At 40.4% G+C, this 27,993-nt stretch overlaps 1 protein-coding gene across 1 annotated transcript in view; it reads left to right on the top strand.

Annotated features, from left to right (window-relative positions):
* The window catches only part of PLEKHM3 (pleckstrin homology domain containing M3), a 204,045-nt gene that overhangs the window by 161,064 nt on the left and 14,988 nt on the right, over window positions 1-27,993 (top strand). The window contains exon 7 of the mRNA XM_054478417.2: window positions 3,849-4,006. Coding sequence (XP_054334392.1) covers window positions 3,849-4,006 — 158 coding nt within the window. The remainder of the gene's footprint in view (window positions 1-3,848; window positions 4,007-27,993) is intronic.

The following is a 27,993-nucleotide window of genomic DNA, read 5'->3' as shown; positions in this document are numbered from 1 at the left end:
AAAGTAATTAGCATCAATGGAAATTCAGTAATTATTGTCATATAGTAAATGCACACAAATGTCAATATATTCTAATATACCAGCAATAGCTAATAAGAAAAATATACAAAAGTTTAACCTTAAACTAAATAATAAATGTGAGTAGCTTGCACAAGGAAATAAATTTGTATTAAGCAATGATAAGTGAAGATTTAATAAAATGGAGATATGTATCATATTGTCTTAAAGGAAGACTGAATATTATAGATACCAATCCCCAGAGCTTATTAAGGTCCCTATTTAAGAATAAATATACATTGCTAACAGTGTAAATTTGGTGAAATATTTCAAGAGCCTTCAAAATGTTCACACCCTTTCTCCAAGGAAATCTAAATAGAGAAAAAACTTTATGCACAAGATGCTCAAACTTCTCCTTTAGATCCTAGATAATAACTCTCATGTCTTCCTCAAGGTCTTCCCTTCCCAGTTTCATCAACCTTTACTCACCTGGTTTTCAGACTGTTCTCTATCCTGGTTGTTTCCCCCTCAATGGACTATAGTTTGTTAGTGCCTCTCTTTAAATGCCTCATTAAGTTTGGTTGTTTAGAGAAGAGTAAAATGAGAAAACCAAACTCAACTGAAGTGCTACCATCACAATTTAGAAATAAAACCCCATCACGCATTAAAAAGTGTTTACTGGTGGTTGGATATATGATTTGGTAGTGGCTGTTTTTTAGAAAGTATATATCATGTGTTGGTATTAGGAGCATGCCTTACTGGGGTTTATTGGAGTTAATGGTTCCTCAGAGAACATAAATAAAAGAAGGTCTATCTATGGCTTCCTAAAGGTAATGGAGAGGAAAGTGAGTTGAAGAATGGTGGGAAATGTATGCTTGACTCAAAACAGCCAGGATAATTTCTACCTCCTTTACTAAGAAAAAAACTCTACTCTTACAAAGCCTTCTGCAGTTTAATGCAAAATTATTATACATTGTTTTTTTAAATGCAAAAACGCAGCTATATACAAAGTGACAATTTGCTTGTACCAGGAGATACATATTAAGAAATAGAAAATGAGTTTGGAGAGCTAATATATATATATATATATATATATAAAAAATATAAACACAACTTTTATATATATATATAAACACAACTTTGTATATAGTTGTGTTTTTGGTTTTCTAATATATATATATATATATATATATATATATATATATATATATTTGCTTTTCTGACTTATTGCCCTCCCTAGAGTTAACCACCATTATATTTATTTATCTCTTTTTCATAGAAAAGTTATTCTTTTATTATTTTAAGGAGGTAATACATTGCCCAATATGCCAAAGCAGTAGGGAGTTAGAGGCAGCGAATGGCCAGGTTTTTTTTAAGAGCCTCATGCTGCATCTCTGAGGTCCTATCTGCCCACAGCCCACGGCTGCTTACATGAAGGCCAGGTCGGTGGACAGATGACCCAACTTGACACCCATTAACTGAGAAAGGGCTCAATCAGCAGAGGCACTGCCAGGGCCCCCAGCACGCCAGGTGGCACCCCCCGCTGCCACCACCAGCTTCCGAGGCTAGTGCCTTAGTGGCAGCCAGTGTGTCTGGCACTTGATTTTATTTCTGTGAGCCTAGAGTGGGCAGGACGTGAATAAATCCTGAGTCATAAATTAAGGTGAAAGACTTAGTAGTGTTAATACTCAGGGTGAGAAAAGACAACACTGTCTTGGAGGAGAGTGGGCTTGGAGTCTGGTGGAAGAAAGATGGAAACCCCCAGAAGGGCCTCAGCCTGCAGGCACTGCCTTGAGGCCATCAGAGGGGTTTTCACGGTTCATGATGGGGAGGGGCAAGGCAGGGTAGGCACTGGGGGGCTGCTTCATCTGGCACAGTTGAACTAGAGGTTCATTTTCCACTGATAATTGGTTTCCTAAGTCTAAGTCACCACACCTGGGGCCGAAGCAAGTCTTGCCTATGCACCAAGCATGGCCTTGGACCTCGAAGAAATGCATGGCTCAGTTCTCCAGTGTTGAAGGGGAGGGACTTTCAATTGAAGGAGATCTTTCTCCCCGTACCTCCAGCTCCTTTCCCTTGCAAACGACCAGGGTGGGAGGCAAGAGGCAAAGGCACCTCATGGTGTAACCTCACCACAGTCTTCCAGAGAAATCATCTTTGTGGGACCCAAAGCCTAGCCTTGGCTTGAAGCAGACATTTCCACACATGGGAGGGTACCCTCTCTGGCAATTGAATGGAACTACCATTATATTTATTTCTAAAACATGGATCATTCCATGATGTTTAAAAACCACTTCAGTTTTTATCTCTGGTATTATGTATAGCTTCATTTTTTACAAAAGGCATGATTACATTTTTTGTAGTCTTTTGTTTTTGTATTACCAGTCACTACTACCTACTCACCTAGACATTGTAATTTCTCTTTAGGTATGATTTATACTACATTTCCCTCAGATACTATTTTTTTCTTTTTCTTTTCTTTTTTGAGACGGGAGTTTCACTCTTGTTGCGCAGGCTGGAGTGCAATGGTGTGACCTTGGCTCACTGCAACCTCCGCCTCCCAGGTTCAAGTGATTCTCCTGCCTCAGCCTCCTGAGTAGCTGGGACTACAGGCACCTGCCACCACACCCAGCTAATTTTTTGTATTCTTAGTAGAGACAGGGTTTTGCTATGTTGGCCAGGCTAGTCTCGAACTTCTAACCTCAGGCGATCAGCCTGCCTCGGCCTCCCAAAATGCTGGGATTACAGGCGTGAGCCATAGCACCCGGCCTCCCTCAGATATTATTTTTATGTAAAATTATAATGTAACTATATTCATTTGAAAGAAACTATTTTCAGCTATTTCTAGCTATTTCCAAATTAAATGTAATCTTCAATTGTTTTCTTATGTCAAAACCAGCATGTATTTGTGTCTGCATTAATTAGAGAGAAGCAAAGGCAGATTTTATCTAGCTGGCGTGTGAAATGCTGAAGTCTTTGAAACCCATGGGTATTAATGAGAAATGATCAGCAGAACATGAGTTCCAAACTCAGGGATGTATGCAAGCCAACAGGTGAGGCCACTGTGGAAGGCGGGCAGATGCAAGACCCTGGGGCCTGGTGGGAACAGCTATCAGGCAGAGAGCAGATATCTCAGTGGAAACAGGCAGCCCCCTCACAGGGCCAGGATCATCATCATGTTGAATCCAAGCCTAGTTGCGCTAGATCATCTGATTTTTCCAAAAATCTGGGTTTTTATGTGAAATTTCCCAATTTTTAAATTACTTCATTTTAAAAATCATGAGTTAAAAAAAACCTACAGGCTGAAAATGGCCATCAGGCTGCCAAATTGCAAGCTTTTTTTACTATACTTACCAGCAGCAAAAGAAACCTATTTTTCCCCATTTACTGTATGTTCCTGGGGAAGATGGTGAAAAAACTATCTCATTAATTCATCAGAGAAAAGGTATTATTGCATTTACAACATAAACTTATGCATTCAGATTTACTCTGTATGTTTTCAGTTTACTCTGAGAAACCTACCGCACTCCTCTTATACCACACCCTAACTGTGAAGTTGGTCTATCCAAGCAGGGTTCCCCATTTGTTGGGCCTCAATCTTCTACACTACACTACAAAGCAAGAGGAATACAAAAGAAGTTTCAGCATCTTAATTTACAACCTCCAGTGGTTTAAACCAGAAAGTTCTTTTGGAGCAAAACTACTATGTCTTTTCTTCCTCAGAGTTGCTGAGAAATTATAATTAGAGGTTTTCCAGTTGTGTAAAGGAAAGGAATTCCTTTCCTTTCCTGTGTGTACAAGACTTCTGTTCTCAATAAATGTGCTTCCCTGTCCCATTTCTCTTTCTGCAGGTAATAGAGGGAAAGCTGGCTCCATTCTTGGGCAAGGTCATTAAATTTGCCACCTCACACGTGTACAGCTGCAGTCTTTGTAGCCAGAAGGGGTTCATCTGCGAAATCTGTAACAATGGAGAGATCCTCTACCCTTTTGAGGATATTTCAACAAGCAGGTACAGAATATCTTATTTCGTAAAAGAACACCCGAATGTGTAATATGCCATTTTCTTTGGCCAAATCAGGCCAACTTTTAGTCAAGTACTGTATCTCTGTCTCTTACCCTGGATCAAGTTTTCCTTGTCCTTGGAGAACATGTTTCCCCTTTTGGTTTCCTGTATTTATTTCCACCCCTTACCTCGCTACCTTTATCCAGAATGAGATAACAGAGCTGCAAAGAAACATTGCCAAACTCTGCCTTATTAGGTAACAGAGAGTGTTCAGGTTCAATTTTAGAATGAAGATTGGGAAGGAAGCATCTTAATAATTTTTTCAGAGCCAAATGATAGGCAATGAGAAACTGCAGTCTCAGAGGAAGGCCCAAACTGGACCGACCGCCAGGGGTAAAACTAGAGGTCACTGGTGAGCAGCTGCTGCCTGGCTATGTGCTTTTCTCCGCAGATGCATGCACTGCAGTGGAGCGATGAAAGTTTTAGGATCCAAAGGAGAGAAAAATGGGAGTTTATGTGGGATGATTTTTCTAACCAAAGTAATATTTGGGCATCATCACATCCATGGATTGATGGATGATTCACAAAATGATACATATTACTTTTCCTTTCATCCCAAAAGCATAATAGAAATCTACACGGTATGTGTGTGCACCGGCCTCTTTGGGCATGAATGTCATGGCTCATTTCCCACCCTGCAGGGCTCACTTATACTGTGGTTCAGAACAGAAGGTAAGGCATGTAGCCAGGGAGAGTTGAAGCATGTAGGGTAGAGCTAAGATATTGAGAGCTGACTCAGCCCTTTTAGCCTCTCCTAAAACCTAAAGACTATTTGTAAACATGCAGGAATTTGGGTTGGCCCACACACAGAAAAACAGACACATTAAACACATAGACATGCAGACATGCAGATACACACACACACACACACACACACACACACACACACACACACACACACACACACACACACACACACACACACACACACACACACACAGGCAGAGGCAGAGTTCAGCCTCCAGTTTCCTGAGCAGGTACTTAGCTTATAGAGCTTATATAGCCTAGAGATTAGCTACCTCTTAAAGGGAGGAAACTCCTCACAGCCTTTTTATGGCCAAGTGGGAGGCAGTGGGAAATTGCAGTCTCAGAGGAAGGCCCAAACTGGACGAACCACTAGGAGTAAAATTAGAAGACACTGGTGAACAGTAACTTAGCCCATAGCCTAGAGATTAGTTACCTCTAAAAAATGTACACCAGGCCGGGCGCGGTGGCTCACGCCTATAATCCCAGCACTTTGAGAGGCCGAGGCAGGTGGATCACTGAGGTCAGGGGTTCAAGACCAGCCTGGCCAACATGGTGAAAACCCCTTGTCTACTAAAGATACAAAAATTAGCCGGGCATGGTGGCAGGCACCTGTAACCCTAGCTACTCAGGAGGCTGAGGCAGGAGAATCACTTGAACCCAGGAGGCAGAGGCTATAGTAAGCTGAGATTACGCCACTGCACTCCAGCCTGGGCAACACAGCAAGACTCTGTCTAAAAAAAAAACAACAAAATGCACACCACATAAAACTTGTACACAAATGTTCATAGCAGCAGCATTCGTAATAGCTAAAAAGTAGAAACAACTTAATTGTCTATCAACTGATGAATGGATAAACAAAATGTAGTATATCCAGACAATGGAAAATTATTCAGCTAAAAAAAGAAAAAAAAGTAGCTGGGCGTGGTGGCTCACGCCTGTAATCCCAGCACTTTAGGAGGCGAAGGCAGGTGGATCACCTGAGGTTGGGAGTTCGAGACCACCCTGACCAACATGGAGAAACCCCGTCTCTACTAAAAATACAAAATTAGCTGGGTGTGGTGGCGCATGCCTGTAATCCCAGCTGCTCGGGAGGCTGAGACAGGAGAATTGCTTGAACCAGGGAGGCAGAGGTTGCAGTGAGTCAGAGGTTGCACCATTGCACTCCAGCCTGGGCAACAAGAGTGAAATTCCGTCTCAAAAAAAAAAAAGAAAGAAAAAGAAAAAACGTACTGATACATGCTGCAACATGTATTAACATTGAAAACATGCTAACGGAAAGAAGCCAGACACAAACCACATATTACATGATTCTATTTATATAAAATGTCCAAAATAGGCAAATCCATAGAGACAGAGAATACATTAGTGGTTGTCTAGGGCTTGGGGGAAGGAGGAAAAGGAGTTACTACTCATGGGTATAGGTTTCTTTTTGGGGTGATGAAAATGTTCTGGAATTAGATTGTGGTAATGGTTGCATGGTCTTATGACTACCCTAAAAATTAGTGAATTGTATACTTTAAAGGGGTGAGTTTTATGGTACGTGAATTATATTGCAATAAAATATGTTTAATGGCTGGGCGCGGTGGCTCACACCTATAATCCCAGCGCTTTGGGAGGCACAGGTGGGTGGATCACTTGATGACAAGAGTTTGAGACCAGCCTGACCAACATGGCAAACCTCGTCTCTACTAAAAATACAAAAATTAGCTGGGCGTGGTGGCAAATTCCTGTAATCCCAGCTACTCAGGAGGCTGAGGCACAGGAATCGCTTGAACCTGGAAGCAGAGGTTGCAGTGAGCAGAGATCATGCCACTCACTGCACTGCAGGCTGGGCAACTGCAAAACTGTCTCAAAAAAAAAAAAAAAATCATGTTTAGTAAAGAATTTCTAAACGCTTCTAACTGAATAAATCACATGCTGGGCCACAAAACAAGTCTCAGTTAATTTTGAGACTATACCAACTGTGTTCTCTGGCACATGGAATTAAAGATTCACAGTAGAAAAAAATATGATTAGTTAGGCGTGGTGGTGCGCACCTGTAATCCCAGCTACTTGGGAGGCTGAGGCAGGAGAATCACTTAAACCCAGGAGGCAGAGGTTGCAGTGAGCCAAGATCACACCACTGCATTCCAGCCTGGGCAACAGAGTGAGACTTCATCTCAAAAAAAAAAAAAAAAAAAAAAAAAAAAAAATATATATATATATATATATATACACACACACATACACACACACACATATATATATATGAAACCCCAAAATATTTGGAAATTAGACAATATATTTCTAAGCAACTCATGGGTCAAAGAAGGATGCACAAGGGCAATTTTAAAATATTTTGAAATGAATGAAAATGAAATATAAAATATATAAAAACAGCTAAAGTAGCACTTAGAATGAAATTTATGACTATAAATACCTGTATCAGAAAAGAAGAAAGCTCTCAAATCAATATCCTAAAATTTCACCTTAAGAAACTAGTTAAAAAAAGAGCAAACTAAATCCAAAGCAAGCAGAAGGAAGGAAAGAATAAAGATTAGAGCAGGTATCAATGAAATAGTAAACAGAAAAATCACAAGTTGAGTCTTTGAGAGATCAACAAAGTTAACAACCTTTTAGCTACCCTGATCAAGAAATTAAAAGAGAAGATACAAATTGCCAAAATCAGGAATGAAAAGAGGTACAGAAATTAAAAGAATTATAAAAGAGTATTATAAACAACGTTATACCAACAAATTAGACAAATTTAGATGAAATGGACAAATGAATAGAAAGACAAATTACCAAAACTGACTCAACAAGAAGTAGAAATATGAATAGACCTAAAACAAGTAAAGAAATTGAATTAGTAATTTTGAAATCTTCCCACAGAGAGGTCAGATGGCTTCACCAGTGAATGCTATGGAATATTGAAAGGAATAATACCAAACTTTCACTCACTACCTTTATCTCCAGAATGAGATATCCAGGGTGAGATATTCATAATGAGATACTAGAGTTGCAAAAAAAAAAATTGCCAAACTCCACCATATCAGGTAACAAAGAGTGTCCAGATTCATTTTTAGAATGAAGATTGGAGAGAAAGAATCTGCAAGGATAAGGATGGGTCAGTTCTCCAAAAAGATGTAACAATCCTTAATGTATGAATAGAGTCAAAATATGTAAGACAAAAACTGATGGAACTGAAAGAAGAGAGAGACAAGTTTACTGTTATAGTTAGAGCCTTCAACATTTCTCTGTCCCTAACTGACAGGTCCAACAGACAGAAAATCACTAAGCATATAGTTAAATTCAACAGCACTGTCAATTAACTGGATCTAATTGACATCTCTAGAATACTTCATTAAACAGCAACAAAATATACATTCTTCTCAAGGTCGCATGGAACAGTTACCAAGAGAGACCACGTTCTGGGCCATTAAAAAAAAATCTGAACAAATTTAAAAGAGTAGAAATCATGCAAAGTATGATTCTCAAACCATAATGAAATTAAACTAGAAATCAATGACAAAGATACCTGGAAAATCCCAAAATATTTGGACATTAAACAAAATACCTTGAAATAACACAAGTTGATAACTTATATCCACACAAAAGCATGCATATTGATGTTTATGGCAGCTTTATTCATAATCACTGAAAACTGGAAGCAGCCAAGATGTCCTTCAGTACCTGAAGGCATAAACTGTGGCATAGCCATACAATGGAATATTATTCAGCAACAAAAGAAGTGAGCTGTCAGGCCACAAAGAGACATGGAGGAAACCTAAACATGTATCACAAGTGAGCAAAGCCATTCTGAGAAGGCTACGTACTATACGATTCCAACTATGTAACATTTCGGAAAAGACAAAACTATACAGACAGTAAAAAGATCAGTTACAAGGATTTGGTGGCTGGGAAGGGATGACTAGGTGAAGCACAGGAGATTTGTAGGACAGTGAAACTATTCTGTATGATGCTTCCGTGGTGTATACATGACATTAAACATTTGTCAGAATCTGTGGTTTCATACATCACAGAGTGAGCCTTAACTTAAATGGCGGACTTTAGTTAATAATGATATATCAATATTGGTTCACTGATTTTATAACAAATGTATCATAGAATTGCAAAATGTTGTTAATAAAGAAAACACAACAGGTGGTGGTGGGGTGGAATATGGGAACTCTCTGCCCAATTTTTCTCTTAATCTAAAACTATTCTAAAAAATAGTCTATTATTAATAAAAATTTAAAAATTGTTCAACTGAACAGTTGACTCTAAAATCAAAGATGAACAATTTTTATAAACCTTATTGGAACAATTTTAGATTCACAGAGAAATCACAGAAATAGTACAGAGTTCCCATATACCACACACTCAGTTTCCCCTATTAATATTTTACGTTAGTATAGTTCATTTGTTACAATTAATGAACCAATATTGATACATTATTAGTAGCTAAAGTCCATAGTTTTTTCAGATTTCCTTAGTTTTCACCTAATATCCTTCTTCTGTTCCGGGATACCACATTATATTTAGTTGTCACACCTCCCTAGGCTCCTCTTGGGTGTGACAGTTTCTCAGACCTTGTTTTTGATGACCTTGACAGTTTTGAGGAGCACTGGTCAGTATTTTATAGAATATCTCTGTTGGATAGGCCTGATGTTTTTCTTATGTGTAGAGTCGGTTTTATGGGTTTGGGGAGGAAGGCCATAGAGGTAGTGCCATTTTCATCACATCATATCAAGGGAACATACGATCAACATGACATCACTGTAGTGTTTGTGTCAGGTTGCTCCACCGTGAAGTTCCTCTTCCTCCCCCTCTTTCCATGCTGTTCCCTTTGGAAGGAAGTCACTATGTGTAGCCCACACTTAAGGAGTGGGGAGTTATGTTCCATGCCCTTGGGAGCCAAGTATGAATAAAGTTATTTAGAATCCTTCCACATGGGAGATCTGTCTCTTCCTCACTTTTTTTTTTTAGTTGTTTATTTATATCAGTATGGACTTATGCATAGTTCATTTATACTTTGGGTTACAGTCCAGTACTATATTTTATTGTTCAGACTGTCCCAGCTTTGGCCATTCAAGCTCTCAGTGGGCTCCTTTGTTCCCTTGACATACCCCACCCATTATGGGATTTTTGCTGGGGGGAGTTGTTTTTGGTTTGGTTTGGTTTGGTTTGGTTTGGTTTTCAGCATTTCCTTACTTTCCGGCGCTACCAGATGCACCAGGATCATCTTACTTATTTCCTGCCCTAATCCTAGGAACAGACATGTGTCCAAGGAGCCTTGGTTTCTTTAGTTAAAGAATGACATTAGAAACTGAGATCTAGGCACTGGGTTTTGCATACGTTTTTAAAGCCCTCAGTTCCTGGACTTGTGCCTCGACTGGGGCAGAGTGCTGCCCTCTGACTGTACATCAGAATCTTTTGTGAGACTTGGCTTTTAAAACTCCAGAATCTGTATCTTCAAGGACTCCATATGATTATGAATCACCCCAGAAAAAAGAATCACTCCTCTAAGATAGCTGTGGTCATAGTTAAGATGCTGGATTCTCACCAAAATAACCACATTAGCATATCTCTAGGTTCATAGGGGCCTTTACTCAGTAGTAAAAACTATGGAGAATCCTCCTTCTTCCTTGATCAGATGCAGTTCTCTAAGCTTGTACAAATGTCTGAGTCAGAAGGAATATTGATTGACCAGGTTTCCTGGAATTCCAGGTTAACACTTTTCAGAAACCTGTTGAGCTTTCTCTCGGTGTTCAGTTTCCAGTTAAACACCAAGAGTGGTTTATACAACCCTGTGAAAAGGCAAAAAGAAACACTAATAAAAAATTTATTAAAGGAAAATTTTAGTCAGAAATACGGAGTTGCTGATTCAAAACATGTCTATAAAAATGTTTTAAATAAATAAATGTGATAAAAATAAATTTGAATAGTAAAGTTTAAAATCTCAGTGTAACTGAAATCTTTATGGATTAAGTAATATGATGTCTGGGATTGCTTCAGGATAATCTGATGATGGGGTAGGGGGATGATACAGATGAAAGAAATTTCCATATATTAATAATTGTGGCAGCTAGGTGATAGGTACACAGGGATTTGTTATATATTCTCTCTACTTTTGCATATGTTTGAAATAAAATCTGTATGTAAAAATTTTAGAAATAAGGTATTTAGTGAATTTGTTACCACATACCCTTGACCATTCTGCTGAATTTGGCATTTTTATGTCCTCAGAAATATACTTAATATCCTTTCAGGTCCCAATATCACTTGAATAGCATAATTACAGTTCAGTTAAAAAAAAAATTCAGGGCCGGGCGCGGTGGCTCATGCCTGTAATCCCAGCACTTCAGGAGGCCTAGGCAGGATCACTTGGATCACTTGAGGTCAGAAGTTCAAGACCAACCTGGCCAACATGGTGAAACCCCGTCTCTAATAAAAATACAAAAATTAGCTGGGCATGGTGGCACACACCTGTAATCCCAGCTACTCAGAAGGCTGAGCCATGAGAGTCGCTCAAACTCAGCAGGCGGAGGCTGCAGTGAACCAAGATCATGCCACTGCACTCCAGCCTGGGCAACAGAGTAAGACTTTGTCAAAAAAAAAAAAAAAAAAATTAACAAGCATGAGAACAATTTGTACTTGTTTGTTTGTTTTTTTGTTTGTTTGGCGGCTTGCTGGGTGGCCAAGGCTGGAGTACAGCTCACTGCAACCTCCACCTCCTGGGTTCAAGTGATTCTCCTGCCTCAGCCTCCTGAGTAGCTGGGATTACAGGCACCCGCCACCACACCTGGCTAATTTTTGTATTTTTAGTAGAGACAGAGTTTCATCATGTTGGCCAGGCTGGTCTGGAACTCCTGACCTCAGGTGATCCACCCACCTCAGCCTCCCAAAGTGCTGGGATTGTAGGTGTGAGCCACCACACCTGGCCCTGTACTTTTAATAAATGATTTTTTTTTTTTTTTTTTTTTTTGAGACGAAGTTTCACTCTTGTTGCCCAGGCTGGAGTGCAATGGCGTGATCTCAGCTCACTGCAACCTCTGCCTCCCAGGTTCAAGCGATTCTCCTGCCTCAGCCTCCCAAGTAGCTGGGATTACAGGCATGTGCCACCACACTTGGCTAATTTTGTATTTTTAGTAGAGACGGGGTTTCACCATGTTGGTCAGGCTGGTCTCGAACTCCTAGTGATCCACCCGCCTCGGCCTCCCAAAGTGCTGGGATTACAAACGTGATCCTGACCCGAATAAATAATTTATTGAGCATACCATGTGTGTGCATTGGGCTAGGTTCTGGAGACAACAGTGAACACAGCATGCTACTTGCTCACAGATAGATGAGTTTAGTAGGGACAGACAGGCCAGTAGGCAGTTCTATGAAAGTGTGGGAGGAGCACAGTAGAGGGGTGGACCTGGAGCTCCCAGAAGGGCTCCATCATCCACAGAAGTGATGTGCATGTTGAGTGAGAAAGAAGTTCCACAGTTTCTAAAAGTATTAGGGAGCTCTGTGTTTTTTAGGTTTGGGGTTTTTTTTTTCTTTTTTTTCCTTTTTAAATTTTAGATTCGGAGACCCATATGCAGATTTATTACAAGGATATGTGGCCTGATGCTGAGGTTTGGGTTTTCATTGATCCCGTCACCTATATAGTGAACAGGGTACCCAAAGGAAGTTTTTCAGCCTTTCCCTGCCTCCCTTCCCTCTTTTGAGTCCCCAGTGTCTGTTGTTCCCTCTGTATGAGGGAACTCTATGTTGAACTTGAGTCACTGATTTATGTTCTTCAGTACTAGAATATACTCAGTTTTAATGTGTTCATTTGATTATGACTATATAGCAAACATTCGACAACTCCTTCAGGCTTTCTTTTCCTCATTAAATTAATCATTATGCAGGAGGAAGTTTCATGACTATGTAATTTGAAAATATACCCCTAGTATTAATTTTTAGGATCCCACCTCTGACAGATATAGAGAAGGTGCTGAGATTGTAAGGGAATGGCACTAACATTTATTAGTACTAGTGCCAGCAACTTACATATCTTATCTAATTTTTCTGCCAGTCCTCTGAGGAAATAGTGTTACTTCCATTTTAATAATGAAGAAACCTAGGTTCAGAGAAGGCAATTAACTTGGCCCTAGAGATAAGGCCAAAACTTGAATCCAAATACATCTGACTCCAAAATCCATGTTTTTTCCATTATATCTTACTGCTCCTTCTGTACCTGTAGTCTTCAAAACATTTTGCCATATACCCCCTAAAATCAGTTTGAAAAAATTATGTACCTCTGTCATTAAAGAAGTCTTCTCCAAAACTGCTATTTTGAAATGTCATTATATTTGCTGCCTTGGGAGTCTTTACACTCGGAGAAGTAAGCCATGATTAGATTGGTTTGGGGGAAAGATATGCCTTTCTTCTGTAAAATGGCCAAAGTACTGTTGTGGAGACAACAACAGAGCTTCCACCTCCTGTGCATCCCTCGGCGGGTCAGGTTCAGCAAGGGGTACCTATGAAGCTGAGGATCTGCCTAAACCAGACTTCCATAGGCAAACCCCTGTTTGTTGCACCAAAGCAACCTCCCCTCCATTCAGAAGATAATGCTGACAGTTTTACCTTGAGATATTCTTTCTTCTCAAACACCTTTTTTTTTTTTTTTGAGATGGAGTTTCACTCTTGTTGCCCAGGCTGGGGTGCAATGGCGCAACCTCAGCTCACTGCAACCTCTGCCTCCTGGGTTCAAGCGATTCTCCTGACTCAGCCTCCGGTGTATCTGGGATTACAGGCACCCACCACCATGCCCCGCTAGTTTTTTTGTATTTTTGGTAGAGACTGGGTTTCATCATGTTGGCCAGGCTGGTGTCAAACTCCTAACCTCAGGTGATCCTCCCCCGCCTCGGCCTCCCAAAGTGCTGGGATTACAGGCGTGAGCCACTGCACCTAGCCTCAAACACAAATTAAATACACACCTCTCTTTAACCTAAATAGAAAAACCCTAAAGCCCAGACTGCAAGATTTTTAAATACAATAAGAATATCCTGAATTATAAAACTGCTTTACTAAAGCCTAATCCAGGATTTATCCTCCCAGAGGACTACAAGGAAAGCATAGCCTTGGGAGAGATAAACATTTTGACAAAGCAATGATAAAATTCCACGTCCTAAAAAAATAGAAATGACGAAACATGCCCTCCTTTGATTGAGAATAAGAAGGAAGGGCTCTAACCTTTTTTTTTTTTTGAGACGGAGTCTCACTCTGTCACCAGGCTGGAGTGCAGTGGCGCGATCTCAGCTCACTGCAACCTCCGCTTCCCAGGTTCAAGTAATTCTCCTGCCTCAGCCTCCCAAGTAGCTGGGATTACAGGTGCGTGCCACCACGCCCAGATAATTTTTGTATTTTTAGTAGAGATGGAGTTTCACTGTGTTGGTCAGGCTGGTCTCGATCTTGTGAACTCGTGGTCCACCTGCCTCGGCCTCCCGAAGTGCTGGGATTACAGGCGTGAGCCACCGCGCCTGGCCAGGAAGGGCTCTAACTTTTAAGAATTACAAATCAGAAGATTAGGCTGACACTGCTCTACGATTTAAGGGAAAACAATGAACATAACAGCAAAAAAGTCACATAAATCCACAAAATGACCCAGGACTTAGATTTTTTTTTTTAATCCTTAAATTGCCTCCTATGCAGCTTTCTTTCTGACATCTTTACACATCCCTAATCTTCTCTTGTTATTAAGATCCCTTTCCTAATGCTGCTAAGGAGACAATCCTGCTTTCTACATTTCTGCGGAGATGCTATTTCTGAATCTTGAAATGCTTCGAGATTACAAGTACATAAACACTTCATCTTAAAAACCCTCAGCGTGCATTTTTAACATGGGACTTAGAAAATAAACCAACTGTGATAAATCAGTTCCATCATTTCTGTCCTGTCCATTTGGCTTTCGTGAGTTTTTCATATGACATGTAAGTCATCCTTCTAGGTTTTTCACTATGAAGAACATTGTACTTAAAGACTTTGTGACCTTTATGCCACTTGGCACTGTATTTAAATGTGAGTATTCTAAAAGAAGATTCTACTGAAAACTGACGTTGGTATCCTCCATCTGGTAGGCATTTGCTATGGTTTGAATACGGTGTGTCCCCAGAAAATCTTGTTGAAGCTTGGTCCCCAGCATAGAGATGTAGGGAGGTGGTGCCTTTAAGAGGTGATCAGGTCGTTAAAATGGATTAATCTCCTTCTGACAGGAATGGATGAGTTCTGGAGGGAATGGGTTAGTTCGGTGATACGGGGTTGCTAGAAAGCGAGTTGCCTCCTGTGTTTGGTCCTTTTCCGCATGCTTGCTTCCCCTTCCACTTCCCTGCCATTTGTGACGCAGCTCGAGGCCTCACCAAAAGCTGAGCAGATGCCAGTGCCATGTTTCCTAGACCTCCCAGCCTCCAGAATCAGGAGCCAAATAAACTTTTAAAAAAATGTTTCCCTGTCTCAGGTATTCTGTTTTACCAACACGAAATGGACTAAGCGTTACATAAATACTTACTGTTTGGTTTAAGCTTGCCTAAGTATACATGCATTCATAAGAACACTGACAACGTTTTTTAAATAAACTAATTAGTTAAGGGAATATAAAATACCTCCAAAGATAGAGGAGCATAACACAAGTCTGAGGTAACACTAAAGCTTTCTATATAAGGTTGAAGCAATTGACATACCATTTAAGGTGTTTCACTGATGACAGCATAAGCCTGCCCTGGTCAGCAACATTCACTAACACCAGGGAAGGCATCAGAGGAGGTGTTCTTCCTGTGTTAGTAGGGCATCGGCAGCTCTGTGGTTACTCTTCTGAAAAGGGTTGTTTTTTAAAGCATTGGAATTCAGAGGTGTAGGCTGGACATTGCTTGCCAGTTTTTCTTTGTGCACAAGTAGTTGACCATTGCATCCCCTCTTCTAAGAAATAATGGTGGCACACAGGCATTGAACTTATTAACACCAAAATCTTACTGGCTTACCACTTGAGTTAGCATACTCTGCTACTACATCTAGTCTGTACACTTTTTTTTTTTTTTTTTTTTTTGAGACAGAGTCTTGCTCTGTGGCCCAGGCTGGAGTGCAGTGGCAGGATCTCGGCTCACTGCAAACTCCACCTCCCGGGTTCAAGCGATTCTCCAGCCTTAGCCCCCTGAGTAGCTGGGATTACAAGTGTGCACCACCATGCCCGGCTAGTTTTTGTATTTTTAGTACAGACGGGGTTTCGCCATGTTGGCCAGGCTGGTCTCGAACTCCTGGCCTCCAGTGATCCGCCCGCCTCGGCCTCCCAAAGTGCCAGGATTACAGGCATGAGCCACCACACCCAGCTAGTCTGCACACATTTAAAGAATATTTTCTACATCAGTCTTGAGAACAAACATCAGCCTCATGGAAAAGTGCATAGCAGATGAGCTTCTAAAAGGGTTTATCTGCTTTTTCATTTTTAAAATCTATTTTGTCAGGTAATCTTACCAAAAAAGGCGGCCTCCCATGAAACTTAGGCCAAGCCCCATTGCTTTCATCCATCTGGCCAGACTGCAGAAATGTCCAGCTTGTCCTGAAGAACATGGAGACTCCCCCCAGCACGCTCAATGTTTTGAATTGGTCTTTGTCATTTTGCGTTTCACTGCAATCCATACCACCCTGCTCCTGAGGACCTAAACTTGTTGGGGCATGGACTTTGTTCTTTGCCTTGGCACTTTCTTCCCTTCTTTAAGCCTCATGTACACATGAAGCTTCAAATGCCTAATTGTACTCAAACCTTATAAAGGCTTGTTTAAAAAGAAGGAACCTGCTTTATTATAAAATGTGGAACTACTTCTTCCCATAGATGATGCTGAGATGCCTAATTGTTCTCAGCACAACTTGAACAATCAGTCCATCAAGAGCCATATTTTCTGTTGCCCTGTTGCCCTCAGATTTGCCCCTGGGCACAGTGCATGGAGAAGGCTCCATGGAGGCTGAATGTGGAGATGATTTTGCCTAAAGTTGTCACTTACTTACCTGCCAAAAAAACCATCAAGCCCCAGATGTGTCAGTAACCTTACAAAGACTCTCATTTTTCTGAGGAACCAGTTGTAGTTTGTCACTTTTTGAAAGAGACTTTCATGTTAAGTGTTTAGGCAAAATTTTTTGGTGGGGAAGGGGTGGGGACGGGGGCAGGTGGAACAAAACCCCAGAGGAGAAGGGGAGAGAAGCACTGCCCAGAAGCTAGGCTTTCCCCGTGGCTTCCTATTTGCTCGGCCTTCGTTTTTGTGAGTCCTTGCACAAACAGACTAAATACCTGGATTATGCCCTCATCTGGACTCAAATACACATACATTACATACCCTTTTCTCCCTAATCAGCCTGACACATTCCTTTGTTGGTAAATGGTTCCAAAACAAACACTGTCAGGGCACCTAATTAGCAGGTTTGTGGGCTGCGCTTGGCAGTCTTGTTACATCCTGTTCAACAATAGAGAACAACAGCCTTGGCTAGGCTGGGCTTCAGGGAGGGAGCAGCTTCCCCCAATGTATATGCCATTTTTTAATGATATTTCCTTTCTGTGGCTTTTCTTGGGAAGCAGCCACTCAGTGAGTATTGCAGTGAGGTGTGGGATCCTAGAAGCAGCTAAAGGAAACTTGTGCTCCTCGGTAGCGTACCTTTTCGGAGGAGCTGTTTGTTTCTAATCGTTCTTTTCTTTCTCTGGTATTGAAGAGGAACATTTTGAGGAACTTTCTCAGTGGTTCTCTAATACCAATGGTGGAGGACCAGACTCTCGCTTGTGTTTTAGAATTATAAACTAATAGAGATAGAAGGGACTGTGGGGACCCTTTAGACATTTTGGGGGTGGGAAACTTGAAGCCCAGGCAGCTCACATGTCTTGTGCATGGCAGAGGCAGGGTGATGACTCCCCAGATGGAATTTGACCCTTCTTCAGCTCTGACTGCCCACTCTTAAATGTGTTTATTGTGTCAATGACAGTTTTCTTTAATGAAAACTCTTCAGCACAATGCTAGTTTTTCTGGATTTTAAACTTTGGTCAAAGAGTAACTTGGTAAATAACATTTCACCTTGGCCTGGTGGCTTCTGTATTCACATGTCAGAATGTTTCAGAATGTCTGCTAACATAGCTGAGACTTTTGTGAAAACCTCAGGGCTGACCTGACCCTTTATGCCATTAAGCCACTTGATAAACATGGTGCATTTATAAACACAATCATAGCTGCTGAAGCCACCATTGTGTTTTGAGGCCATTTGGTCACTTGAATAGATGGCTGTCACCTAGACACATTTCTTACCAAGCTTCTAGTTAGGTATCTGGTTAATATTGTGTTGATCATCTTAGCTTTAAGCATTTCAGACAGCTTAATTTTTTGCTGTTTAAAGAGGAAATGTTCATCATTTAACTCATTTTAGCTTTCTAACTATAAAATTAATTGATATTTATTATAGAAAATTTGAAAAGTACAGAAAATTAAAGAAAATATTCTCCATTATTTCTCCATTTTCTACACATATGTATTTTTAAATAAAGTTAGAATCATATTGAATATATAATTTTATATCCAGCATTTTTTATCACATTGTATCAGAACCAGAAAAATAGTCACATTTAATCTATAAACTTATATTAATGGGTACTTTTAAAGGAAAAAAAAATTTTTTTTTTTTTTGAGACAGGATCTGGCTCTGTCATCCAGGCTGGAATACAGTGGCACCATCTTGGCTTGCTGCAACCTCTGCCTCCCAGGCTCAAACGATCCTCTCACCTCAGCCTGCCAAGTAGCTGGGACTACAGGTGCTCTCCACCATGCCCAGATGATTTTTGTATTTTTTTGTAGAGATAGGGTTTCACCATGTTGCCCTGGAGGAAAAAAATTTTAATTGGCTCTAAAATCATTAAGATCCATCAAATAAACACAGGCAGGCCAGTCCATAAAAAGATCACTGGGCCAGGCGCAGTGGCTCACGCCTGTAATCCCAGCACTTTGGGAGGCCAAGCCTGGTGGATCATGAGGTCAGGAGTTCAAAACCAGCCTGGCCAATATGGTGAAACCCCATCTCTACTAAAAATACAAAAATTAGCCGGGTGTAGTGGCGGGTGCCTGTAATCCCAGCTACTTGGGAGGCTAAGGCAGAGAACTGCTTAAACCCAGGAGGCGGAGGTTGCAGTGAGCCAAGATCGCACCACTGCACTCCAGCCTGGGTGACAGAGCAAGTCCCCATCTCAAAAACAAAAAACAAAAAACAAAAAGATCACTGGACTAGGAACAAAGAAGTCTCAATGTCGTTCCTAGCCACTAACTTGTGTGACCTTTGACAAGCCACCACTCCACTGGACCTTCATACCAGGCATATGGCACTGTTTTAAGCTTTTATTGACAAAAGGAGTAAGATCTTTGCTTCCGCTCCATTGCTCAACATTTTGTATTTGTGTTTGATAGTTTGTCATGATGTTTTCAGTAAAGTTGGCTGATTTTTATTCTGTTTACCCAAAGGGATTTAGATACAAATCCAAATTGTAGTTCAGTCCACCATTTTGAAATAATGTAAGCTCCATGAGGAAATAGACTTTTTATATTTTGCTCACTGCTCCATCTAAGACAACACTTAGTAACTGCCCAATAAATAATTCATGAATGAATAGAGAGTTTGCTTTATTCTGTAATTTTAACTATAATCTGTAGTTATTAACATATTTTCTTTTAAATGGCTTTTAAAGTGATTTCAGGAAATTCATTATTTAAGTAGGCATTACTGAGATATGTGACTTTATTGAGTAATGGCTAACATTCTTATCATATGTTAGAGACAGATGTGTTTTACTGGGTCAATGGAGACTTTAATGTCAGGAGAGAGATGATGTAAAAAATGTGAGCTTTGCTAAGCTACTCAGATAATTTCATTTTCAAAACATCTTTTAGGTCGGTTTTTAGCATGTGCTTTTTCTTCCCCATGGGACTGTAAATAAGTAACCTGAATACACAATAGGGAAGAGAAGGAGTATTTACCTTTCCAAACAAAATGTGTTGACTTTTCAGACTGAGCAGTATGTTCTGAAATGAACTGTTCTATGCTTTAGAATTACAAAGGGTACAATAGTATCTTGGTTTTGTCAATACATGTTTGTTATTTTTAAGATATCTTTCATACAACTAATTATAGGAGTACAGATAGTAATACCTCATTAAATTTGTCTTTAAAAAAATCTTCTTTAAGTATCTAATGTATATTATCACACCTTTACTAAGCCCCTGCAGAATTCTGAATATTTAAACCACTTAACAATGCTACCTCAGGAAACATCTTCACAACTATCTACAGCTACCATTAATAATTATCTTTTCAGCTCCTGATGCTTTCAGAGCACTTAAAATAGAGAGAAAGGTGCAGCCCATGTTAACCCTCTGTACAAAATTATACCAGAGCATAGAACCTTTGTAGAGCCAGGGGGAGCCTAGCAATAGTCTGCCCATGTCTCCCACCTCCTTGAAGGCTGGAATCCCCCTCCAAACCACACCTGGAGCTACTGGAAGATTCAGCCTGCTGAATTCCAGAGCAGTACCCTTTCCGCCCTACCCTGTTGTCACAGCAGTAGCCCTGACATCTGGGGAACCCACAAACCAACCTGGGGGGTAAAGGACTCTGCCACCTACCTTTAACTAGTCTCACTTGTGGTGGTTGATGTGTAGTTGGGATCATCACCACATTTAATGGGAAGAATTTTGTAGCCTTTTGATGAGAAAACAAGGGAAGATAGCATTAAAAAGTAATTCATATGAAAAATAAATGTGTGAATTGTTGTTTTATAAAACCAATAGCATAATAGAGTACACAAATAATGAACCTGGTTCAAAGACTGCCTTGGAAATATTGGAAGCCACTAACTTGAACTGATTTAACTTAGACTGAAAGATCTAGCTTGGCACTGAGAGTTGGGAGGTTGAAGTATCTTAAGACCATTCTTTGAGAATGGAGTTAAGTTCTACTTTTTTTTTTTCTTTCTCTTTTTTTTTTTTTTTTTTGAGACAGGGTTTTACTCTGTTGCCCAGGCTTGAGTGCAGTGGCACTATCAGGGCTCACCGCAGCCTCCACCTCCCAGGCTTAGGTGACCCTCCAGCCTCAGCCTCTCAGGTAACTGGGACTACAGATGCACGCCACCATGCTTGGTTAATTTATGTGTGGAGACAAGATCTCAATATGTTGCTCAGACTGGTCTCCAACTCCTGGGCTCAAGCAATCCTCCTGCCCTGGCCTCCCAAATTGCTGGGATTACAGGCATGAGCCACCACTCCTGCCCCAAATTCCATGTTTTTTTCTAGAAAGTGAATCTTTGATGGTGGAGAGAAAGGAAATTTAAATGAAAAGACTGGGGGAAAAACAATTTATATCAATGATTGGAAAGAAAATCTTCAAACTCTAGATTGCAAAGAGACAAGCAAATTTCCCTTGGTAGCAGAAGACACAGGAGTCGGAGAGGGAGCGCAGCGTGGAATGAGCTCAGAGGCCTGAGGTAACAACCTCTTAGGTGGAGCGTGGTTTTCCTGCAGTGCTTGAAATAAGCACCAGCTCAGGGGCTTAGGGACAGAAATGATGTGAATGTCAAAGCAGCAAGCAAAATGACTTTTCCCTTCCTTTGGCTTCCCTGAAAGCACATTTAAGATATACTGTTTAAAAGTGAGAGCTCTAGTTAGGGGGACTTTAATACTTCCAAAGTACCTACAAGCAGTACTCAAGTCTCCTTCTCCCAGGCTAACCCCCCCCATTAGTTTGTTACCTCACTTTTTCTCAGAGAGGGGTCTGGGGAGGTGGCTCAGGCAGGCTGCTACCCAAAGACAATGAAAAGGAAAAGCCCCTAATGCGGTGGCTCAACACTTTGGGAGGCCAACACTTTGGGAGGCTGAGACAGGCAGATCACTTGAGCCTAGGAGTTTGAGACCAGCCTGGGCAACATGGCGAGACCCCATCTCTCAAAAAAATACAAAAACGAGCCAGCTATGGTGGTGTGCACCTGTAGCTTCAGCTACGCTGGTAGCTGAGGTGGGAGGGAGGATCGCTTGAGCCCAGGAGGCAGAGGTTGCAGTGAGCCGTGATCACACCACTGCACTCCAGCCTGGGTGATGGAATGAGACCCTGTCTCAATAAAACAGAAAAAGCTTAGTTCTTACTTAGCACAGCTCAATGTTTCAGCCTAAGTTAGAAGCTCACATTGGCCTCCCAATGTGACTGTTGCTCCCTTTGAGAGATTCCTTTGCTGAAATACTACTATTTAGCCTTCTCTATCATATTTCTGTCTTATGAGTGTGTGTGGTGTTGAAAAACATAAGGTTTTCAGTGACTTCTTACATATCAGCTTATGGCTTGTGTACGCAGCAGAACTATTCTTATTATTGTGACTATGGGTTCCATCCAACATTTACCAATACACAGAATGGAAACAAAAGTTCCAACGAATGTTCTCACTGAATGAAAGGGACTGCTAAAACGTGCTTTGCTGTTCAGGCCTTCCCTCCTTCTTCCCTCCTTCTTCCCTCCTTCAGTGTTAATATAGATCAGGCTGAAAGCATTAGTGCAGTATTTTTCCAAGGTAATACATGTTTGGTTCATGCAAAGTAGAGTAATTTTAATTATTAAAAGTTTACACATTATTAAACAATTGAACCATGTTTGCTAATTTTATAAACATGTGAACAATCAGTCTAATTAGTTTAACCCACCAAACTTGTACAATGCCTTTGCAGTATTTTTCCAAGGTAATACATGTTTGGTTCATGCAAAGTAGAGTAATTTTAATTATTAAAAGTTTAGACATTATTAAACAATTGAACCATGTTTGCTAATTTTATAAACATGTAAACAATCAGTCTAATTAGTTTAACCCACCAAACTTGTACAATGCCTTTATCTTTATATAAAAATGTAAAGCATCTGAGATGTTCAGAACGTCCAATATCTAAAGCCAGGATTAGTTCTTAACTGAGGTGTTTATTATACAGGTGCATCTCATTTTAAATAAACCTTATAAATAAAACTATAATATAAAGATCGGGGCAGTAAACTTCCCTAGTATATTTAATATAGAATTATATAGAATTTGACTTCTCAAGGTTTTGTGTACATGAAGGGAGACTGTTTCTATCAGATATAAAAATGTATTATAAAACAATATAATGGGAATAAGGACACAAAGATCACCAGAACAAGAGTCAAAAAGATTCAGAAAGTATGGAAATAGACCCAAGTAATATGGGAATTTAATACATGATAAAGGTGGCATAGCAAATTGGTGGAACAAAAAAAGTATTATTCCATAATAGGAATTGGGAACTAATTAGCCATTTGGAAAAAGAAAAATGATGCTGCCCATACTCCTTACATCAAGATAAATTCTAGGTGGATCAAGTATTTTAATGTGAAAATAAATAAAGCCCACAGAGTACTAGAAATGTACTAGAAAGAAACGGTGGTGAATATATATATATATATATATATATATATATATATATATATATATATATATATTTTTTTTTTTTTTTTTTTTTTTTTTTTTGAGATGGAGTCTCGCTCTGTCACCCAGGCTGGAGTGCAATGGCGTGATCTCGGCCTCCTGGGTTGAAGCGATTCTCGTGCCTCAGCCTCCCAAATAGCTGGGATCACAAGTGCACATCACCAAGCCTGGCTAATTTTTGTATTTTTAGTAGAGATGGGGTCTTGCTCTGTTGATCAGGCTGGTCTCGAACTCCTGACCTCGTGATCTGCCCACCTCGGCCTCCCAAAGTGCTGGGATTACAGGCGTGAGCCACCACGCCCAGCCTATTGTTTTTATAATATTAAAGTGTGAAAGGACTTTCTAAGCCATGGAAGCAAAATGCTTTTAAATACATAAAGAGTTGTCCAGGCATCTGTAATCCCAGCACTTTGGGAAGCCAAAGCAGGTGGATCACTTGAGGTCAGGAGTTTGAGACCTGCCTGGACAACATGGTGAAACACTGTCTTTACTAAAAATATAAAAATTAGCCAGGCATGGTGGCACACACCTGTAATCCCAGCTACCTGAGAGGCTAAGGCATGAGAATCACTTGAACCCAGGAGGCAGAGGTGGCAGTGAGCCAAGATCGCACTACTGCACTCCAGCCTGGGCGACAGAGACTCTGTCTCAAGAAAAAAAACGTAAAAAGTGTTCAATGCTTAAAATTCTATAGGTAAAGATAAACATAAACAGGAAACTTGGAGAAATAATTTCAACACATGACGAAGTATTGATTTCCTTAATATGAAAGATATATTTAAAAATTAGTAAAATATCAGTAGAAAATGGGCAGAGGACATGAACCAATTTACTGAAAGAATATGCAAATGGCCAAAAACTACATGAACAACTCCATATTACAATTAAAGCAAAATTAGATTTTAACCTATTAGTTATGAGAAAATATTAATAGATATGAAATGTAAAGCCCTATATAAAAACACTAGTTGGCCGGGCATGGTGGCTCACACCTGTTATCACAACACATGGGGAGGCCAAGGCAGAAGATCCATTGAGACCAGGAGTTTGAGACCACCCTGGGCAACATAGCAGAAACTTGTCTCTGCAAAAACAATGTTTTTTTTTTTAATTAGCCAGTCCTGGTGGCACACACTTGTAGTCCTAGCTATTAATACTTGGGAGGCTGAGGTGGGAGGATCCCTTGAGTCCAGCAGTTCGAGGCTGCAGTGAACAAGATCACACTTGCACTCCAGCCTGGGCAACAGAGCAAGACCCTGTCTCTAAAACAAAAAACAAAACCCACATTAGTTAATATCACCTCCTATTTTCATTTTGCAAAGTCCATATTTTTGTTTTAAATATATTATATGAAAAATAAGAGCCCTGCTGTCCTTAACAATGATTGACTTAGAAGTGTAGTTCTCAAACTGTTGTGTTCATCAGAATTCCCAGGAGGACTTGTTAAAACACAGATTGCTGGGCCCCAGCCCAGAGTTTATGATTCACTAAGTCTAGAGGGAGACCCAATAATTAGCCTTTATTTTATTTATTTATTTTTTTTTTTAGAGACAGGGTCTCACTCTGTTGCCCAGGCTGAGATGCAGTGGCACCATCATGGCTCACTGCAGCCTCGACCTCCCAGTCTCAAGCAATCTTCCTACCTCAGCCTCCCCAGTAGCTGGGACTGCAGGTGTGTACTACCATACCCAGCTAATTTTTTTCTATTTTTGTAGAGATGGGATCTCCCTATGTTGCCCAGGTCCTGAACTCCTGGGCAGGATCATCCTGCCTCAGCCTCTCAAAAGTGCTGGAATTATAGGTGGGAGGCACTGTGCTGGCCACTAATTAGCCTTTCTAACAAATTCTCTAGTGATGCTGGCTTGGCTGCATCACATTTGGTCCAGGGACCACACTTTCAGCACCACCAGTCTAGAATAAATTGAGTATTAGAAAATTATGGTTACCGTCTTTGAAGAGCATTGTCTTAGAGAGACAAATAGGAGAATAATCTAAAGTAATGGCAAAACACTTTAGGTCTTTTATTTAAATGCCTTTCTCCTAAATTTACATCAATAACCAGTAATTTATTCCTAAGCAACTAATCATGCTGCTCATAAAGTTAGATAGGGCTTATCTTCTAGACTTTTTGCATTTTCTAATGTACATTAGATTCATGTACATTAATGTGCATTTTCTAACGTACCCATGCTTGACTTTTTTTTCATTTTGGTTGTACTTAGTGTCTTAGTCCTTTGAGGAACTGAAATGTCATGTGTTAAATACAAGTGAGTCCCATTCAGAGTCTTAGGTGCATATCTTCCTGTTACATTATTATTTCTTTTTAAAAGGCTTACTTCAAAAACTTGGCAGGTAAATGTTTCAATTTTACATTAAGAAGGTAGACTGGTAAATCATGAGAAGTTCATATATAAACCAAGATCATTTGTTTGAATCTGCATTCACCTAATCTCATATTCACTCCCTTCATCTTAGATGTAGCAAGATAATTCTAAACACCCCTTTGGCTCTTAGGCATTTTAAACCACTTTAGGAATTTCTACAGAAAACCATTTATCTTGTTTATAGTTCTCTATGGCTACAATTATAATACAGTCTAGCTTTTTCCCAGAAATGGTAGAAATGTTTAAATCCTCCATCAGTTCCTTAATATTAAAACAGATTTTCCTAAATACCAAGATGGGTATTTGTTTCTCGAGAATTATATTAATTACCAGATGAACCTTAAAATAAAAACTTAGAACCTTAAAATAAAAACTTAGTTTCATCAAGGTCAAATCTATTATAATTTTATACACATACTTAGAATATAACTGAGAAGTTCGCTCACCATCCACAAGTTAGCAAGAAGCACTGATTAAGCATTTGCACAAAAGATGGCAGTGAGCTAATGTCCCCAGTAGGGTAGCAAAATTAACAAATGAATTAATTAACTCTTATTTACATTCTATTTTAAAGCCAAGATTTAAGTAAAGCTTTTGTCAAAGGTATTTAGCTGAACTTGGTTTACAAACTAAAAGCGCAAATGCTTTGTAGGCTGCTGTCAGGGAAAACCTCTCCTTAATTAACTCTGGGGCTTAAAGTGTAGGTAGATAAAAAGATCATTGCAGCACATACCAATTGTTCTTCCCAGATTTGGGTCTTAGCAGGTATCTGGGCATGTGTTGAGTAACTTAAAGGACCAAGTTGCTAGTAGTAGAAAAGGGGCCACATTCACATGAGAACACTGGAATCAAGTAGGCTTACTAGCTCTGGAACCAGATAAACCTCCAGTTATTATATTATATCTATTATTTTCTTACTGACTGACTTAATAAAAATGGGAAAACTTGAGGCCGGGCGCGGTGGCTCACGCCTGTAATCCCAGCACTTTGGGAGGCCGAGGCAGGCAGATCACCTGATGTTGGGAGGTTGAGACCAGCCTGACCAACATGGAGAAACCCCATCTCTACTAAAAATACAAAAAATTAGCGGGGCATGGTGGTGGGTGCCTGTAATCCCAGCTACTCGGGAGGCTGAGGCAGGAGAATCGCTTGAACCCGTGATGTGGAGGTTGCAGTGAGCTGAGATCGCACCACTGTCCTCCAGCCTGGGCGACAGAGCAAGACTTAATCTCAAAAAAAAAAAAAAAAAAATGGGAGAACCGGCCGGGCGCCATGGCTCACAGCTGTAATCCCAGCACTTTGGGAGGCCGAGGTGGGCAGATCACGAGGTCAGGAGAACAAGACCAGCCTGACTCCATCTCAAAAAAAAAAAAAAAAAAAATGGGAGAACTATTATAATTTTATTTTATTTTATTGAGATGAAGTCTCGCTCTGTCGCTCAGGCTGGAGTGCAGTGGTGCGATCTCGGCTCACTGCCACCTCTGCCTCCCAGGCTCAAGCGATTCTCCTGCCTCAGGCTCCCAAGTAGCTGGGACTACAGGCATTAGCCACCATGCCAGCTAATTTTTGTATTTTTAGTAGAAACGGGGTTTCACCGTGTTGGCCAGGCTGGTCTCGAACTCCTGACCTTAGGCAATCTGCCCGCTTCAGCCTCCCAAAGTGCTGGAATTATGGCTTAATTTAGCTGGGCACAGCTAAATTAATCCTATTAATCATATTTAATTCATTTTACCTTAGAATGTCTAGTATCCTGTGTATGTCTATAAGTACATGCATAGCATATAGGCTCACAGGGAAGCATAAACTATACATTATATTGGCTGATTTCCTATTCAAGCAAATTACAAATTGTTTGCTTATGTTTACTTACACAATAACAAAAGAAAACACCAACCCAAAACATTTAAATAACCAGGATCCAGTAACTACCCTCCTTAGCTAAGAGATTTAAGTAATCTTGGTTTTTTGGAAAAACCAGTAATAGTTAGTGGCTGTATGGGGTGCCTTGCATAGTAGCCATACACAAAACCGCACTCACATGCCTGATAACGTGCACTTATTTCTGAGCCCCACCCCATTCGTTGTGGGCTCTGCAGAGTGGAAACCAGCCAAGGCTCTGCCCTGCTGTGCAGGCCTGTCCTTTTGCTTGTCAGAGATCCAACCAAACTGAAGCCTGAATTTCAATCCAAGTGAAATATCTGAGGCCATTGCCTGAGCCAAAAATAAAAATGCAGCAGGAGAAGAACCCAACATGAACACAGCAGAAGCATTTCAGTGACTTCAACTCGGGGCAGGGGCCTTTA

This window comes from Pongo pygmaeus, chromosome 11 (assembly GCF_028885625.2).
Source record: "Pongo pygmaeus isolate AG05252 chromosome 11, NHGRI_mPonPyg2-v2.0_pri, whole genome shotgun sequence".
Lineage (NCBI taxonomy): Eukaryota > Metazoa > Chordata > Mammalia > Primates > Hominidae > Pongo > Pongo pygmaeus.
This window is presented reverse-complemented; position numbering and strand designations above follow the sequence as displayed.